Source organism: Lithobates pipiens, unplaced genomic scaffold, assembly GCF_037356315.1.
Source record: "Lithobates pipiens isolate NorthernLeopardFrog02 unplaced genomic scaffold, aLitPip1_a1.2 Scaffold_44, whole genome shotgun sequence".
Lineage (NCBI taxonomy): Eukaryota > Metazoa > Chordata > Amphibia > Anura > Ranidae > Lithobates > Lithobates pipiens.
The window spans coordinates 3300339-3319926 of NW_027507870.1; the positions used below are offsets into that span (position 1 = coordinate 3300339).

The following is a 19588-nucleotide window of genomic DNA, read 5'->3' on the forward strand; positions in this document are numbered from 1 at the left end:
AGATTTTATTAAGTGCCAAAGTTTGTGTCCATTCCACGAGCGTGCGCAATTTTAAAAACGTGACATGTTAGGTATCTATTTTGCACAACATCATCTTACATATTTTACCATAAAATTGTTTTCTATATTGTATTATATATTTTGTGTTTTTGTTGCATTAAAAGTTTTTTGTTTTTTTATTTTAAAAAAGCTGTGTTTGAAAAACCACGGCGTAAATATCACGTGACATAAAATATTGCAACAATCGCCATAGCAAAAAATACTGATTTAAACTTTGGACTGCTATGGACTTTCGCATATCATTTACATTGTTTTTTGTTGTCTATGTCAGTTTTTTTAGAGTTCCTGTTTTGAAATCTTTATAACATTGAAGCCTGCATTTGCTTGTAAGAGTTATTGTATGAGCAACTTCATCAACAGCGACCTGACGTCTTCTGATAACCTCACTGGAGGAGTCTGGAAACCGACCAATCATATTACATCACATCAGGGTTATAAAAGACTCAAAACTCCACACGTTCCAATAAACCTTCCCAACCACACTTCTCCCATCATCTGATTACTGGTACAGCCATCTCCATCCCGTCTTCTGTATATCTGAGCTCCTCCTCTTCACAAGTCTCACTACTGCATTCTGTTTTATCAGATTTACATCTTGGGAGATAAGCGGTGACCTACCTTCATCTCCAATGGCGGCCAATGAGGTGAGTGACTTTCTATTAATTTCCATCAGTGATATCAAATCATTTCAGTATTGTGCTACTTTAACTCTTATGCCGCGTACACACGGGCGGACTGTATGGCCTACTTAGTCCGTCGAAACACATTTCAGCGGACAGTCCGCTCATGTGTGGGCTTCAGCGGACTTTTTCAGCGTGCAGTCTGGCGTACTAAGTATTTCGGAATTTTCGAAATTCTGTCCGTCATACTTTGGTTTCAGCGGACAATCCGCTCGTCAGTATGCTAGTCGGACGGACTAAGAATGACGCATGCCCAGAAAGGATTTACACGACGGAAGGGTGCATTGCTGTGTATTGGACTTCCTATTTCTAGTCCCGTCGTACGTGCTGTACACGTCATCGCGCAAGCTTTCGACGGACTGTTTGTTCATCCGTGTGTGGTCAAGTCCGTTCATTCGAAAGTATGATGGACTGTCCGTCGGATTGTATGACGGACTAAGTAGGCCATACAGTCCGCCCCGTGTGTACGCGGCTTTAGCCCACGTACACACGGTCGGAGATTTTGGCAACCAAATCTGTCGGATTTTGCCCGTCGGATTTAGTCCGACGGATTGTGTCCGAAACTGTTGCATACACACGGTCGGGCCAAGTTGGCGAAAAATCCGATCTTTCAGAACGTGATGACGTAATTTCGTTACGATGGGACTACATTCAGACTAGTAGACAATAGCTTTGATGTAGGAATTTGATCTGAGCATGCGTGGCACTTGGTCCGATGAAAATGCTCTACACATGATCGGATTAGGTCTGTCCGGCCCAGTTGATCGGGAAATCTTTCCAACATGTTGAAAATTTGGGTCGGATGGAGATTCGGACCGAATCAGTCCGATGCATACCACACACAGTCGGATTATCTGACGACATGGTCCGATAAAACGCATTCCGACAGATTATCCGACCGTGTGTACAAGGGCTTACAGTGATTACGCCATCACGCAGTGCTGTATCCAAATCACATTTATGTTATGCATGTGCGGTTCGTTTTCGTTCCGAATTAAATTTCAGACAAATTTTTGTTATTCGGATATATATCCGAAATTACCTAATTAGAATAGTACCGAATTTAAATAATTCCATTTGGAATAGTTTTCTAATTGTTTTCAAATTCGATTACCGTATATACTCGAGTATAAGCCGAGATTTTCAGCCTCTTTTTTGAGGCTGAAAGTGCCCCCCTCGGCTTATACTCGAGTCATCGCTGTCTGCCCGCTCGATCAGCGTGTCGAGCAGACAGACAGCGGCCATTCTATTCAAAAGCCGCGCCTCCGGCTCCGCCTTCGCCTGTGATAGGCGGAACACTGAATTTCCCAGCAGCCTGTGTTCCGCCTATCACGGACATCGTATCATCCTCGTACTACGGACGAGGATGATACGACGTCTGTGATAGGCGGAACACAGGCTGCTGGGAAATTCAGTGTTCCGCCTATCACAGGCGAAGGCGGCGGCGCAGCTTTTGAACTTTACAATGGCCGCCGACGAAGAGGGCACGGGACGGCACGGCACGGGACGGGACGGGACGGGGGCAAGGCAAGGCACGACACGGGACGGATGCAAGGAGGCAAGGCACGGCACGGGACGGAGGCAAGGCACGGGACGGAGGCTCGGGACAAAGGTAGGCTGGACACACACACACACACACACACACACACACACACACACACACACACACACACACACATGGATGGAGACACACACAGGGATGGATGGATGGATGGATGGAGACACACACACACAGGGATGGATGGATGGATGGATGGAGACACACACACACAGGGATGGATGGATGGATGGATGGAGACACACACACACAGGGATGGATGGATGGATGGACACACACACACACAGGGATGGATGGACGGACACACAGGGATGGACGGACACACAGGGATGGACGGACACACAGGGATGGACGGACACACAGGGATGGACGGACACACACACAGGGATGGACAGGCATGTCTCACCCTCGGCTTATACACGAGTCAATAAGTTTGCCAGTTTTTTTGGGGGTAAATTGGGGGCCTCGGCTTATATTCGGGTCGGCCTATACTCGAGTATATACGGTAGTTTTCCAATTTCCAAAGACAATAAAATAGTATACAAAATAAAGGAATAGAATAGAAAAATAAAAATGAATGATTTTTTTTCTGTTATATTCCCTTATTTTCTATTCTTTTTTTTTTCTCAATCAAAGGTTTTATTGAAAATAAGATCAGGTTTACAGTCAAAGTCTGAATACACATATCATTGCAGTCAATCTGTAAACAATAAAACATATAAATACATCTCCACTGTGTTCCAATTTGGTTAGCAGCTAAGTTGAAGTAAGTACACAATTGAAGACGCTAAGTAGTGTATGATATTTTGGGACGGGTGAGTATGGTGTGGAGGGTGTGGGGGGGGAGGGGGAGGTAGGGGGTAAGGAGGGGGGGGTGTGCGATCAGCCCATTGCTATCATATATAACTCTGTTAATTAGAAATGCTCTATGCCGGTTTAAGCTTTGCTCCCACCATGTTGAGGGTCAAAAGATGCTAAAGAGTTTAATCTCTAAACGTACGGAATTCAGGGGAGAGTGTGAAGGCCAGTCATGGTTGCCATGTTTTGATAAAGTTTGTGCTATTTTCATGTTTGGTAGCCACGATCTCCTCCATCTTGTAGATATATTGTACTCTGTCTAGCCAGTCTGTAATGCTCGGGGTTTTGGTTGTTTTCCAGTGAATTGGTATCAGTGTTTTAGCGGCCGTGAGTAAGTGTCTGGACAATGATTTTTTGCAGCGGCTTAAATTGGTGGGGACCAGATTGATCAAGCATGTGGCCGCATTCAGTTCCAGGCGAGTTTCTGTTATGTGTTTTACCCAGGATTTGATTGCATCCCAATAGGTTTTTTATTAGCGGGCACTCCCACCATATGTGCAGGAAGGTACCCGTGTGTGTTTTACATCTCCAGCACGTATCTGAGGTGGAGGGAGACCATCTCCTGATTTTTTGTGGCGTAATATACCATTGAGCTAAAATTTTATAGGATATTTCCTGGTATTTGGAGCTTAAGGAACACTTGTGTGCCAGAACGCATGCCTTATTCCATTGCTCCTCAGATATGCTGGTCTTGAGATCACGTTCCCACTTTGTTTTGAATTTATTTTTGTCAGCTTGTGACGCTTGAGTTAGCATCGAGTATGCAAGAGACGTGGTGTTCGTTATTGGTGATCTCTGTAGACATATCTTCTCAATCTGAGTCAATGGGAGGCGAAATTGATTTTTGTGTTTGTTGTTTACCAGGAAATCCTTTAGTTGAATGTAAAACCAACTTCCAGGAAACAGCTCCCCCACCTCTGCGGTCTATGTTTCAAATGACTTAACTTGTGTACCTGATATACAAGTGCGTACTAAAAAGTCTTGTGGTAGGTTGTGGTGTAGGCCAGGGATGAATTTGGGGTTATTCGCGAGTGGCGTCAGGGGACCTGGGTTTGTTGCGATTTTTTGTGACTTTACCAGTGCTTGCCAGATCTGTATTGTAGTTTCAATTAATGGGTGATCTATAAGTTTGGGCTTTCTGGAATGAAGCGACCATGGGAGGTAGAGGGTGCCGCGCTTTGCCAGATTGTTTTCTAATTGGACCCAGTCCTTATTCAGGCCATGGCAATGCCAGTCTATCACTCTCGTGACATGGGTAGTCCTATACCCCCATCTCTTTTAGCCAGTGTTAAATGTCGGAATTAGATTCTAGGTTTCTTATCAGCCCACAAGAATCGCCTCTGAATTTGGTTTAATGTTTTAAAGAAGAGTTCTGACATTTTAATTGGTAGGGTGTTAAATACATACAGAAGTTTAGGGAGTACCGTCATCTTTAATATGGCGGCCCTCCCAAACCAGGAAAACATTTTTGCATTCCACTTGACGAGGTCCTTTTTGATCGTGGCAAGTAGGGGTTTATAGTTTGCATCATATAATTTTTCAATGTCACTGGATAAATTTATACCCAAATACTTAAGGGCGCCCCATTCCCATTTGTAAGGGTGGTTGTTTTGTAGATTTTCGAGGAGGTTCTGTGGTAGGGTGGGATTCAGGGCTTCTGATTTGGACTGGTTTATTTTAAAGTTGGATATATACCCAAAGGTTTGAAATACTTTGTGTAGATTAAGTATCGAGATGTGGGGGTTGGTGAGAAAGAATAGGAGGTCATCAGCATAAGCAGCAATTTTGTATTCTCTATCCCTTAACGTAAATCCCTGGATGTCAGTGTTTAGATTAATAGTTTTAATTAGAGGCTCTAGGGTTAGGATAAAGAGGAGGGGTGACAAGGGGCAGCCTTGGCGTGTGCCATTATGGATGGATATAGGTTCTGAGAAAATATTGTTAATTTTGATTTTGGCTTGGGGGTTCCGATAGAGAGCTGAGATCCATGACAACATGTTTCCTCCAAGGCCAATGTGCGAGCACGTAGCCATCATGTAATCCCAGGAAACCCTATCAAAGGCCTTCTCGGCATCGGTAGAGAGCAGCATGCCCTTGGTGCCAAATTTGCGCGCAAAATGTATTAAGTTCAAGGCCTTAATGGTGTTGTCACGGGCCTCCCTCCCCGGCATGAATCCCACTTGTTCAGGGCCGATTATGTTCGCTAAAAGGGTTTTAGTCTATTGGCTAGGATTTTGGCTAGGAGTTTGAGGTCTATGTTAAGGAGTGAGATGGGTCAGAAGTTCGCGCAGTCCATGTGTTCTTTGTTGGGCTTGGGAATCACTGCTATATGCGCCATGAGGAAAGATTGGGAGTCGTGTTGGTTCTTTGCCAAGAAATTAAAGGCTGAATGGAGGGGCTTTATTAGGGCGTTAGTGTAAGTTTTATAATATTGTGACGTGAAGCCGTCGGGTCTGGGGCTCTTCCCTGCTTTCAGGTCGGCAATCGCGTTTGAGTTTTCAGTGGCAGTTATGGGGTCCTCAAGTGCGTTTGTATCCTCTACTGTCAGTGAGGGAAGTCTGCTATTCTTTAGGAAATCATGTATGTTATCCCGTTTTGTGTACGTAAGGTGAGGTGGTTTGTGTTGGGCTGGAAGTTTATACAGTTTAGAATAGTAGGTATGGAATATATGTGCTATTTCTTCCGGGATGTGTTTTAAAGTACCTTCCCTATCTTTCAGAGCGTGGATATGGTTCGCCAGCGTGGCGTCTTTTAGGGCTTTGGCCAGTTATTTACCACTCTTGTCTCCGTATTCGTAAAAAATGCTTTTCTTAAAAAACAGGGAGCGTTTAAGTTTCATGTCTAACAGAAGTCTTAGGGCGGTCCTATGTTGTGTTAATTGATTTTCTACTTTGAGTGATTGGGATTGTTTGTGTTGCAATTCAAGTTTGCTATTTGCTGGGAGAGATTATTAATTTCCCTCTTTCCCTCTTTTTCCGGGCTCCCCATTTAATAAGTTCGCCTCTAATCACAGATTTGTGTGCCTCCCAATTATTCAGAGGGGTCATGTCAGTGTCAATGTTGTGAGCAAAATAAGTGTTGATGGCGTGTAGGATGTCCTCTTTTATAAATTATATTTATTGGGTCAATGAGGAGGTTGGAGTTCAGTCTCCAGTTAAATATGGACTTGCGTGACCCTTTTAGCTGTAATGTAACCGCCGTAGGTGCATGGTCGGAGAGGGCTATAATGCCTATCTCCGCTGAGAGCAGGTTGCTAAGGTCCCTTTGCGATATGAATATCATATCTATTCTCTAGTATTTTTTGTGTGGTGCGGAGAAAAAGGAGTAGTCCCTGCCTGTGGGGTGCATGGATCTCCATGTATCCATTAGTGTTAGTGACTGCAGTAGAGCTTTTATTCTTTTGAGCGTTCTATACGGTACTTGCGTGTGTCCAGTGGAAGTATCTTTGAGGGGTGCGAGGGGGACATTAAAGTCTCCTCCAAGGAGGATACATCCTTCTGCGAACCATTTGAGTTCCTCTATGATTTTGTTGCAGAAAGATATATGGGAGGTATTCGGGAAGTATACATTGGCAAAAGTTATAGGGGACCCTTCCCATGAGCCTTTGAGGAGTAGGAATCGCCTCTCAGGGTCTACCAATTGTTGCTTCAGCACAAAGGGAGCATCTTTGTGGAGGAGGATGGATACTCCTTTAGTTTTGGCCGGGGGGTTGGTGGCGTGGTACACTGTGGTAAAGGTGTTGTCAGTGAGTCTAGGGATATTACTGCTTTTAAAATGAGTTTCTTGTAGGAAGACAACTAAGGGTCGGGCTTTTTTAAGTTCCCTCAATAGTTTAGACCTCTTTTCGGGCACATTTAGACCGTTCACATTATGGGAGAGGATGGTAGGAGTTTTCCCCAGATAAGCGTATGCCATGGTGAAGGCGGGACTTCAAGAGGGGTATGTTTTGAGGATACAGAGTAGTCAATCAGTATGATCCGGACCCGCTGCTATCGTGGGGTGTAGGCGGGTAGGGGTAGTGTAGGAGTGAGGAGGCGGCTATGTGAATAGGGAGTGGGGGTAAGTAGGGGGAGGGGGGAGGTGGAACGGGTAGGGTGGGTTGAAGGGGCAGATCAATCTGCCCCCCCGTGGAATGGGTCAGACCGATGTCTGGCTCGTTCCAAAGTATGGTGGTACTTCCCCTGCTGGGGATAGCGGGAGGTATGATAGCAGATAGTGGTATGAGTTGCGCTGTGTAGTAGAGCAGTGTGGTACTACTAGTAGGTAACCCTTATCTAAACAATAGAAATAGCAGCGCTGAATATAAATCCACACCAGTGGCATATGTAAAACAAGGACACACTTATGCCCCATACACACGATGAGATTATCGGACGAATGATCGTCCGTTTTTTATTGCATGCTAATCTCAGATCGAATCTGATGAGTTTACTAAAGTCACGAAAATTCCCGCACGACAGAAAAAAAATTCGGAAGTGATGTCATGTGTTGTAATGCATTTGTATTGCATTTTCGAACGATAGCTGTACTGATTAAATGAAAATTGTACGATCTGGCATCGTACGAAAAAAATTTCCGTGCATGTCCGATAGAATAATATCGGATTATCGTACGATCGCTTCGAAAGCGGTATTTTCCGTACGATTTTCGGATCGTGTGTACGGGGCATAACTCTTTCCCTCCATCTATTGTGTATCACCACTGCGCTAAACAAAACACTATAAACTAAGCTGCCACTTTAAAAAAACAAAATGTGTGCAATATTCCTTATCTAAACAATATAAATAGCAGCGCTGAGTTTTTAGATTGTTGGAATGATATTTATATATAATCTTTAAAAGCTTGTCAGATTGCATCATGGATTGACGGATGTTGGGAGTGCGAATCTCTGAACATCCAGGAAACATCTGGAAGGGGTTCCAGTGCCATGGTGTGTCATTGCACTTTGAGGAACACCAGTAGCAGGATTTTGTATATATGTGTGTTGCACGCGCACTGCAAGCAGTGTGATCACACATATATAAATATATGTAATCTTATATATTTTTATATAGTTTTGTAATTTTAGTTTAAATAGGACCAGTGACTTAATTAGTGATATATACATATGGGTTAATGCAGGTGTATTCCCCTGCATGCGGGCATGATCCATGTAAATGGGTCAGATGTTATTAAGTCATAAGGCATTTTTGAATGCATTAATTATATTTGTCTCATGTGTGGTATCTAGTTCTCCTTAATGGAAATATAGATATCAATAAAACCCATTTCCAATTTGTTTATTTTAAGTCTGCAGGTCACCCCCCTTCTCCAATGCATGTAGCATCTGATATAGGATAGCAATAGAAATTGGGGGAGATAGGACGCTATATATGCTGATGCAGATTGATATGTTAAGAGCGACTCCCCTTGTGGAAATTCTCTGCTACTATTCACTACCAATATCTGTATAGAGTATTAATCTACTTTTACTTTTGTGCAATTGAGTTTTAGATTGTTGGAATGATATTTATATATAATCTTTAGAAGCTTGTCAGATTGCATCATGGATTGACTCTGGATTAGTGATGGACGAACTTCCGATGGGACATTTCGGGAACGCGGACCGCGAACGCGGCCGATAGTTCGCGAAACGGAACGTTCGCGACGGGCCCCATTGACTTCAATGGGAGGCAAACTTCGCAAACCTTTAGGTCAAATTTGCAGCCACAAGATAATTATTAGCTGGGCAAACATAGTCCCACCACATGGCCAATGACATAACACATGTATGAGGTGAATTTGGGATCGACAACTACAAGCATTCTTTTTTTATATGTGAAATTGTTCTGACAATTCAGGACTGTGGGGCGCATGAAGGCAATGGAGGAGAGGGAAGGTCAGGGACCAGGGTAGGCAAAGAAGAGGGTGCAGGAGATGATCACCAGCAGCGTGACATACAGCAATGACACCTGCACCGTGATAGAGGCATCTGACAACAGCACCGTGATAGAGAGCACTGACATCAGCAGAGTGACATAAAGCATTAACACCAGCACCGTGACATACAGCATTGACAGCAACACCGTGATAGAGAGCACTGACATCAGAAGCGTGACATACAGCAATGACACCTGCACCGTGATAGAGTCATCTGACAACAGCACTGTGATAGAGAGCAATGACATCAGCAGCGTGATATACAGCACTGACAGCAGCACCGTAAGCAGCCCCAGGAGTAAGTCAGCACAGCACAGGGATGGTGTGATCCCCTCATAATAAGAACCCCCAGGAGGAAGTTAGCACAGCACAGGGATGGTGTGATCCCCTCATAATAAGCAGGCCCAGGAGAAACTCAGCACAGCACAGGGATGGCGTGATCCCCTCATAATAAGAACCCCCAGGAGGAAGTCAGCACAGCACAGGGATGGTGTGATCCCCTCATAATAAGAACCCCCAGGAGGAAGTCAGCACAGCACAGGGATGGTGTGATCCCCTCATAATAAGAACCCCCAGGAGGAAGTCAGCACAGCACAGGGATGGTGTGATCCCCTCATAATAAGCAGGCCCAGGAGAAACTCAGCACAGCACAGGGATGGCGTGATCCCCTCATAATAAGAACCCCCAGGAGGAAGTCAGCACAGCACAGGGATGGTGTGATCCCCTCATAATAAGAACCCCCAGGAGGAAGTCAGCACAGCACAGGGATGGTGTGATCCCCTCATAATAAGAACCCCCAGGAGGAAGTCAGCACAGCACAGGGATGGTGTGATCCCCTCATAATAAGCAGGCCCAGGAGAAACTCAGCACAGCACAGGGATGGCGTGATCCCCTCATAATAAGAACCCCCAGGAGGAAGTCAGCACAGCACAGGGATGGTGTGATCCCCTCATAATAAGAACCCCCAGGAGGAAGTCAGCACAGCACAGGGATGGTGTGATCCCCTCATAAGCAGCCCCAGTAGAAATATGACACCGCTCAACCTCTTCAAAGAGGAGGGTAGGGGCATATAGTACGGTGTGCTTTTTTGGGACAAGGAAGTGAGCCAAATGAAGAAAGAAGGTCTGTGTGCTTGATTAAAAAAATTGTTTATAGACATATACATGGTCTACTGGTCACATGTGTTGAATTCCTCCGAGATCCATGCCTCATTCATTTTTAGAAATGTGAGGTAGTTAACACTGTCGTGAGCTAGGCGAGTACGCTTATCGGTCACGATCCCCCCTGCTGCGCTGAACGTCCTTTCGGACAGGACACTGGATGAGGGGCAAGCCAACAGTTCGATTGCAAATTGGGCAAGCTCTGGCCAGAGGTCAAGCCTGCCCACCCAGTAGTCCAGGGGTTCATCACTCCTCAGAGCGTCCACATCGGCCGTTAACCCAATGTAGTCGGACACATGATGGTCTAGGCGTTCCCTGATGCTGGATCCGGATGACACCTGTCGATGGGTCGGCTGAAAGAATGACCTCATATCCGAAGTCACCAACACATCTTCAAACCGGCCTCTTCTTGCAGGCGCTGTTGGATTGGTACCCGCAACTCCTTCTCTGGGAGTGGGAATTGCTCCTCTGCCAGTGCACGTAAAAGCAGAATGCAGCATTTCTCGAAGCAAGGCCTGGAAGTGCTGCATTCTGACAGCCCTCTGCGACGGCGGTAACATTTCCGCCATTTTGTGTTTGTACCGGGGGTCTAAGTACGTTGCCACCCAGTACTGGTCCTTGACCCTTATGCTTTTTATACGGGGGTCCCTATTAAAACACTGGAGCATGAAGGCCCCCATTTGCACTAAAGTGGAAGCGTTGTGGTGGCCTGGCTCCTGCTCATCATCCAGGATAATGTCGTCCTCTTCATTCTCCTCTCCCCATCCACGCACAACAGGGATCCCAGAAAGGTTTAAAGCATGCTCTTCTTGCTCCTCCTCATCCGCCCCGGCACCATCCTCCTCTGACTCCTCTTCAGACTCCTGTTGTTGACTTGTCTCAGATAGAGTAGCCCCCCCTGGGAATTCATCCAGCATTGCGACTTCCTCACCTTCCTGCTCCTGCTCCTCCACAGCTTGATCAATGACACGACGCAATGCACGCTCCATAAAGAAGGCATAAGGTACCATGTCACTGATGGCGCCATGGCTGCGACTGACCAGTTTGGTGATCTCCTCAAATGGCCGCAGAAGTCTGCATGCGTCGCGCATGAGCAGCCACTGGCGCGGTGAAAAAAACCCCAGCTCCCCAGAACCGTTTCTGCTGCAGAGTTCATACAGGTAGACGTTAACTGCACGTTTCTGCTGGAGCAGCCTATCAAGCATATAGAAGGTTGAGTTCCATCGCGTCGGGCAATCGCAAATAAGACGTCTGACCGGCAGATTGTGTCGCCGCTGAATGTCAGCAAGGCGAGCCATGGCCGTGTAAGATCTTCTGAAATGGGCCGAGATTTTCCTTGCCTGCCGCAAGATGTCCTGGACCCCAGGGTATTTGACAAGGAATCGCTGCACGACCAAGTTTAAGACATGTGCCATGCATGGCACGTGCGTGATTTTGCCCTGTTTCAATGCGCTAAGCAGATTGGCACCGTTGTCACACACCACTTTACCAACTGTCAAATTGAGCGGTGTTAGCCACTGATCTGCCTGTGAACGCAAAGCTGAAAGGAGTGCCGGGCCAGTGTGGCTCTTGGCTTCCAGGCACAACAGACGCAGCACGGCATGGCAACGTCTCACCTGGCATGTGGAATAGGTTCTGGGGAGCTTGGGCGGTGCAGCGGAAGAGACGCTAGCAGCAGAAAAGGAGGAGGCAGCTGAGGAGGAGAGGTAGGAGGATGGAGTAGGAGGAGGAGGAGAAGAAGAGTCAGGCCTGCATGCAATCCGTGGCGTTAAAACCAAATCTACACGGGTGCCACGGGTTACATGCTTGACGGCCGTCATAACGTTCACCCAGTTGGCAGTAAAAGTGATATAGCTTCCCTGCCCGTGTTTGCTAGACCACGTGTCTGTGGTCAGATGTATCTTGGCACCGACACTGTGTGCCAGAGATACATTCACTTGCCGCTGAACATGGCCATATAGCTCTGGGATGCCCTTCTCTGAGAAATACTTCCTTCCTGGGACCTTCCATTGTGGTGTTCCAATGGCCACAAATTTTCGAAAGGCCTCCGAGTCCACCAGTTTATATGGCAGTAGTTGGCGGGCTATCAGTTCTGACAAGCCAGCCGTCAACCGTTGGGCAAGAGGGTTATCCGGCGTCATCATTTTTTGACGCTCGAACATTAGGCCCACGGAAGCCTGCCTTTTTGCAGAAAAACGTGAGCTTGGCGTGATGGAAGGTGGAGTGGAGGACAATTGTGAGGAGAGAGGAGAAGGAGAAGTAGAAGATGAGGCTGGACGGTGAGAGCCTGCAGTGTGGCTTTGTGTGTTCCGTTGCTCCCACTCGGCTCGGTGATGGCTGCCCATGTGCCTTCTTAAGGCAGTCGTCCCTAGGTGAGTGTTGGGCTTACCGCGACTAATGCGTTGACTGCAAAGATTGCAGTTGGCAACGCTATTGTCAGCAGCTGACACGTTTAAAAAAGCCCACACTGCGGAGCCATGTGCCGGTGTCCTGGGAGCGCGAGATGTGACCGTACATGGTCGATGACTCGCTCCTGATACATTTGCAGTCTGCTTTGTCCCTCCTGTGCAATGTAAGTTATTCCTGCTTCTCCTCCCTATCTGCTGGTCCATATCTCCCTCTGAACTCCCCTCCTCTTCCTCTCTTGTGGGCACCCACGTGACATCACTAGACACGTCATCATCAACGTCACCTTCCCCACCGCTATAAGTAGAGATCTCGGAGTAGGCAGCAACACCGGGGACCAACCTCCTCCTTGGGCTGATCTGGGTACTGTCGTCAGACTGCTGAGTAGCGGTTGTTGCTACCTCCTCTACCTGATCCAATACCAAGAGTGGCTGCGCATCAGAAATGTCTTGATATGGATCGGAAAATAATTCCTGTGACTCAAGTGGAAGGTATGTGGTGGTGGTTGTGGTGGTGTTGTTGGTGGTAGTGTCTTTGGGGGTGCACATAGCAGAGAGTGAAGAAGAGGGTGCAGATCGAGAGGATGAGGAAGGTGCAGAAGAGTAAGGCTGAGCGAGCCATTCAACCAAGTCTGGTGCGTCCTTTAAAGTAATTGAACGCACCTTCTGCAACTTCCCACTTTGGCTCAAGGCTGGTGCTCCTGCCCTACCCCTACCACCCCTGCGGAAGGGCCTGCCTCTTCCTCTGCCTGTCATTTTTTAAATCACCCTGTGACAAAACTCTTAGTCCCTATACCGATGAAGGACTGCTGCAGTATAGGGCAGTGGTCAACCAAGTTACCAGTCCTTATAAGGACCTTTGTGGACCAAGTAGGTTGTGTGTGACTGATTAGCAGACTGTACGTCAGTCCCTATACTGCTGAAGGACTGCTGCAGTATAGGGCAGCGGTCAGCAGTGGTGCACCTCAACCCTATGTATTGTGGACCGATAGCGGTCCTTACAGAACAGCAGACTGTACCTCACTCAACCCTATGTACTGTAGCACCCTTCACCAAGTTACCAGTCCTTATAAGGACCTTTGTGGACCAAGTAGGTTGTGTGTGACTCATTAGCAGACTGTACGTCAGTCCCTATACTGCTGAAGGACTGCTGCAGTATAGGGCAGCGGTCAGCAGTGGTGCACCTCAACCCTATCTATTGTGGACCGATAGCAGTCCTTACAGAACAGCAGACTGTACCACACTCAACCCTATGTACTGTAGCACCCTACACAGACCAAGTTACCAGTCCTGATAAAGAGCTTTGTGGAACAAGTGAGTTGTGAATGATTAGCAGACTGCAGCAGAAGGGCAGCAGTCAAGTATAATATTCTTTCGATATTTGGAAGAAAGAATATTATACGTGTACAAGCCTATTACCATACCACTGATACCAGTCCTGAAAAGAACCTTTGTGGAACTAATAGTAACAGCAACTGTTTAAACTGACCCTCACTGCCTGACAACACTGCTTCCTTCCTGTCCCTATACAAACTGGCAAAACAGAGGAGACTGGAACAATAACTGGTTACTCGAATTGCACTTTTGTGGACCTGATAGTAACAGCTAATGATGATGATGATGATGATGATGACTAATCTGGCTGTCCCTAAAATAGCAGCACACAGCGTCCTGTCCCTTTCTCTAAACTGACAAAAGACACTCAGGCTGCTGCAACAATCAGTAGCACAGCAAACCTATATACACCTAACACCTATACCAGTCCTGAAAAGAACTTTTGTGTACCAAATAGCTAGCGTTTTATCTGTCCCTGCTCCAAACAGCAACCTTTCCCTATAGTGACAGAAGAAAGAATGTAAAATGGCCACCAGATCGGGTGTATTTATAGGTTAGGGGGAATGTCCAAGTGTCCATGTGCTGTCATGTCTCAATTGGCTGTCCTGTACCCCATGATGGATGTGTCATAAGGTCAAAGTTCCTTTACACAGTAAAAACACGGAAGTCCGCCGGGCGAACAACGCCAATAGTCCGCCGAACTGGCGGACCGCGAACAGCCGAAATTCGCCGCGAAACGACCGCCGGGCGAACTGTTCGGCCATCACTACTCTGGATTAATGAGCAGTGTGAACTGAAGCATTGATGGAATTGGGGACACAGGTGATGCGCATGTGTGGTGATTATACACCGCCCATTGAGAGCAGTTTGGGGAAAATATAAGTCAGTTTGTCTTGCCTAGTGACCAGGTCCATGATTAAGTCAATTTTATGACGAAACATGTCGGATTTTGGCTACTAGGCGAATGAGAGAGATACATATAGGATGCTGAACATCTTACATTGATCCCTGTAAAGCGGCGGTACAGTTAAGGAGCGGTGAGAGACTATCCATTATTCCCGCATATCCTGGGTCCGCCGTGACCACCTATGCTTCAGTATGGGTTACTCAAGAGTGCTGTGAATTTTTATATTTGGCGTGTTTATTCATCCTTTGATGTGAGTGCAATGTGAGAGATTTTTATGTGTGATTAAAAAGTTTTATACTGTATCACGCTATAGAAGCAAATCTTTTCTTTGTTGCATGAGAGTATCTATGGGAACAGCCGTGACACCTATGGAAACATCTGTGGCGTCTATGAGAACAGCCGTGACACCTATGGAAACATCCATGGCGTCTATGAGAACAGCCGTGGCACTAGCCCTGCATTCTGGAGTGGAAACCTGGATACCCCATTTAAACCCTGTAAAGAGGTAAAAGCACATCCAGCCAAACACGAAAGTGTGAGGCATATACAGCGGGTGAGTGTATTCACATAAGGGGAGAGGAGTCACATCTAGAGCGGTGTGGTGGAGGAGTGTAGATGTAATCTGCTGTTTATTCAAGAGACACTGGTTAAACGTTTTTTTTTCACTATTCCATTATTTGGATTATGATCTGAAGATTCAACGTATGGACTATGATTTTACTGGGATACATTATATTCTCAGGAACTTTTCACAGTGGTGTTGGTAACAATGTTTTTAGGAAGTGGACATTGTTTGATAGAACTTGAAACAATTCATTTGATTCTCGTTACTTGTTTATTTATTTTTTAGTGTTGAATAATATTTAGTCACAGGATATTTTTTTTTTTTCAACAGATCGTATATATTTGTTATCACTATTCATCTGGTGATATGCACTATATAACAATTTGTGTTAATTAATTTCGATACAAATTATTAATTAATTTTTTGTAATTTTTTTGTATGCTCGGGGCAGGGCTTGCACAGTGTAGTAACATTTAGTAATTCATGTTCACTGGACTGGGTCTATCATCTTTAATATTTTTGAATTCACTGGTGTGGATTTATATTCAGCGCTGCTATTTCTATTGTTTAGATAAGGAATATTGTACACATTTTGTTTTTTTAAAGTGGCGGCTTAGTTTATAGTGTTTTGTTTAGCGCAGTGGTGATACACAATAGATAGAGGGAAAGAGTAAGTGTGTCCTTGTTTTACATAGTAGGTAACCCTGTCAGAAGGTCCGATGGGACCTGGGGTCCCAAGACTTCAGGCTGGGGGGGGTTCCCCCCTTGAGATTAGGGTGTCCTTGATCAGACGCAAGGCTAATTTGGTGAGAAGTTTTAGCCACGTAGGGTGTCGCATGGGGTGATGACACTGCTTTTGGACAGTGCCCAATTTAACCGTTAATGTTTAAAACTCTATCAACAGTGCATAACCATGAAGGACTTACAAAATTGTCCAAGAGAAGGGACCCAAGAAGAGTAACAAGCCTAGATAATAACAATTCAGGTCAAAGATAGTTGAAACATACCAATCTGCCAACCTAAAATGGTATTGTAACACTCTTTAACCCGATATGTGACAACAAACAGTAAATAACTTAACCTTTTAACAAACCCATTGAACCTGTTAACAAGGAGTATAGGCCCGAGATATATACTTAATACAGCTCAGCTACAGTCCCGTGTGTGTATCATAAGTCTCCGCTATGGCAGGGTCAGAGTGTCTTGCACAGAGTTCAGGATGCTGTAAGAGGAACCCGTTGAGACGTTTGTCTCGGTCAAGTGCTTACTTTACCAGACTGTACCTGAGAGGCAACAGAGGGTGTGACAGTTGGTACTCACAGTTCAGTTGGAAGCAGAAGTTCAGGTGTGGTTGCAGGTCACTCTGACCAGTGATAGACTTTGCGTAATTTATACTCGAGTGTAGCGTTCGCGTTAACATTGTGCACGTCAACCTTAGGCAATCGAGCAACCATCTTGTTCAATGGGTGGCGGCAGTTCACAGCTTGCAGGGTCAAAACTCGTGAGCAGCTTCGTCAGGTCAGTAGTCTCTCGTGTCTCTCCCTCGTGGGCTTCTGGCATTTCTGGAGGGGTACGGAGGCTCAAAACTGTTCCTGTCTGGGTTCCTGCGGTGTCTACCGGGTTGGTAGGGCAACTGTGCATGTGACGGTCCCGGTGAGAATTGCGGGTTGTTCATTTCTGGGGGCGGGCGGAACTCGCCGTACCATTCTGGGAGGTCCACGGTATCAATCTGAAGCTCATCACAAAAATTTGTTGAGGTCCCCTGGTACTTTGAGTACGTATTGTTTCTCCAGGAAGTTTGCTGGAAGCGCGAAGGGGAACTTCCATCTATAACTAATTCCTTTGTGCCGTAGTACCTCCAGGAGTGGCTTCAGGGCCCTCCGCGTAATTGGCGACAGGTCCTGGAAGAGTTGGATCACAGCGTCTTCATGCACAATCCGATCTCTGGCCCTGGCCTTTTGAAGAATGTCTTCCTTCAGGCAGTAGTTGGGTAGACAGCAAATGATGTCCCTCGGGGGGTTTCCGTCTTGTGCTCTAGGCCTGAGGGCCCTGTGCGCCTTGTCAAAATCAATAGGGGATTGTCCCTGCCTTTCTATGAGGGTATTAAATATGGCTGTGAGAGTTGGCCTAATTTGCTCTTGGGGAACAGTCTCAGGTACTCCTCTAATTCTGATGTTGTTTCTGCGTCCTCGATTGTCTAAATCTTCGATTTGCCGATTCATGTCTATTAGGTGTTGGGAATGCGTGGCTGCGATGTCATCCAGTCTTATCAGGGCTCTGTCTCTTCTCTTCCCTGCATGATCAGTTATTGCCAGTTGTTCCGTTAGGCGCAGAATTTCAGTTTTAATGTTCGTTATTGCTGCTGTGAAGGAGCTTTTAATGTCGGCCGCAATGTCAGTCATGGCCGCATAAGTAAGCAGGTGCTCAGTCTTATTAGCACCAGCAGTTGAGTCTTCAGAGGCTGGTAGAGAGACCTCATCGACCTCCATGTCTTCTATGATACTGTTGCTCTATGGGGGCGTCTTTTTGGTATGTTTACCGCTGCCTGAGTATTTAAATTTGCTTAGGTTTGCGGATGATGTTTTGCTCTGTGGGGTCCCCAGAGAGCGCAGGGTATGGGTATGTGTACTTCTCCGTGAGTGCGTTGACATAGTCAAAATGATCCGTTTTCACTTCTCAGGTCCCCAGGTCACCAGGGTTGTTTTACGGCAACAACATATAGGCTATGCACCAGGCCACTGCCCCTATTACTAGATCTTAAAGTATGTGGCAGACTAGCGACTGAGGGGGGGTGTACCTTATGTACAATCCTTGCAGGTGTACTTTTGTGTTCAGGACAGCCAGGTCAGTCTATTGCAGGTAGGTTTATAAGTGGGATAAGCAGTCTGGGTGTAGCAAGATGGCCGCTGGTAGTTTGTCAATAGGCCTGCTGGCTCTTGTTGTCCCACTGTCAGCTCCTGTCCCCCAAATGACCTAGGGCTTACAGGATGGGGTGTCAGGGGGAACTCCCCAATGATCAAGTCTCTGGGAGGAACCAGGTGCCGGGCAACGTTGGCTATGAGGGTGGGGGGGGGGGGGTGAGGCAGGCTCTGCAGTACTCACTGTGTGCCCAGGTTGAAGGCCCTAGTCGTGGCTGGCACTTCCGCGGGTCCTGACCGTGTCCTGGGGCTCCACAGCAGCGGTCGCCGGGTGATCAGGTTCCGCCTGTGTGAGGGGATGCCTGGATGCCTTGTGTCAGGCGGTGGTGGGCAGCTCGGAACAACCGGGTCGAAGGCCCCAAGATGGCGCCCATGTATGCACACTGCCTTGTGGCCGCCCGCATCACCAACGCCGCCCTGGGTACATAGAGGGGCTCGTCGGCGTCGATCCACGTCCGCTCAGTACTGTCCTCTGGTATTCGGATCGCGGTCCTGTGTGTATGGGCTTCGGAAGGCCTGGGACCCGTTGGTGGTGTGTGGCGCGAGGCGGCCTGCCCATAGGCCCCAAGATGGCGCCCGTCCGTCTCTTTTGCCTCACGGTGACTTGCAGCCCCGATACCGCTCCCGGCACCCAAATGACCCCGCAAGGTGCAGCTCGGTGACTACGGCAGTAGCCCCGTGCAGGATGGGCGTTTGGCCGTGTTGTTTCGGCTCCAGCTGTATGTCCGCTCTCGTCTGCCTTCTATACTTTTTTTATTATTTTTGGAAGCTGGAAAACTATTCAAAATTGACGTGAAAACGAATAAACAAAACTAATTCCGAAAACAAATATAACTAAACAAATTAATTTAAAATAGCAAATTGAAACAAAACGAAACAAAACTGATTTTTTTGTTCTGCACATGTCTAATTTATATCATTTTTTTTTTCACATAAATAGAGGGGGTTTTTTTGGTAGAATTTGATCACCTCTATGTTTTTTTTTTTATTTTTTTATTTGTTATATACATGGAAAAAAATTGAGAAAGAAAACCAATATTTAATATAAAATATGGATACAATGTACACTCATCACATCCATACATTGTACACTCATCACATCCATACATTGTACACTCATCACACCCATACATTGTACACTCATCACATCCATACATTGTACACTCATCACACCCATACATTGTACACTCATCACACCCATACATTGTACACTCATCACACCC

The 19588-nt window shown here is 46.4% G+C and overlaps 1 protein-coding gene across 2 annotated transcripts in view; it reads left to right on the forward strand.

The window, feature by feature from the left end:
* The first annotated feature begins 410 nt into the window (after window positions 1–410).
* Window positions 411–19588, forward strand: part of LOC143956893 (cytosolic phospholipase A2 gamma-like) — a 352634-nt gene continuing 333456 nt past the window's right edge. Inside the window, exons 1-3 of one of the 2 annotated variants that reach the window (XM_077467060.1) lie at window positions 411–565; window positions 647–704; window positions 15223–15387. In XM_077467060.1, the coding sequence (XP_077323186.1) occupies window positions 690–704; window positions 15223–15387 (180 nt within the window). In that variant the 5' untranslated portion in view covers window positions 411–565; window positions 647–689. The remainder of the gene's footprint in view (window positions 566–646; window positions 705–15222; window positions 15388–19588) is intronic. The other variant, XM_077467061.1, reaches the window with a different exon arrangement.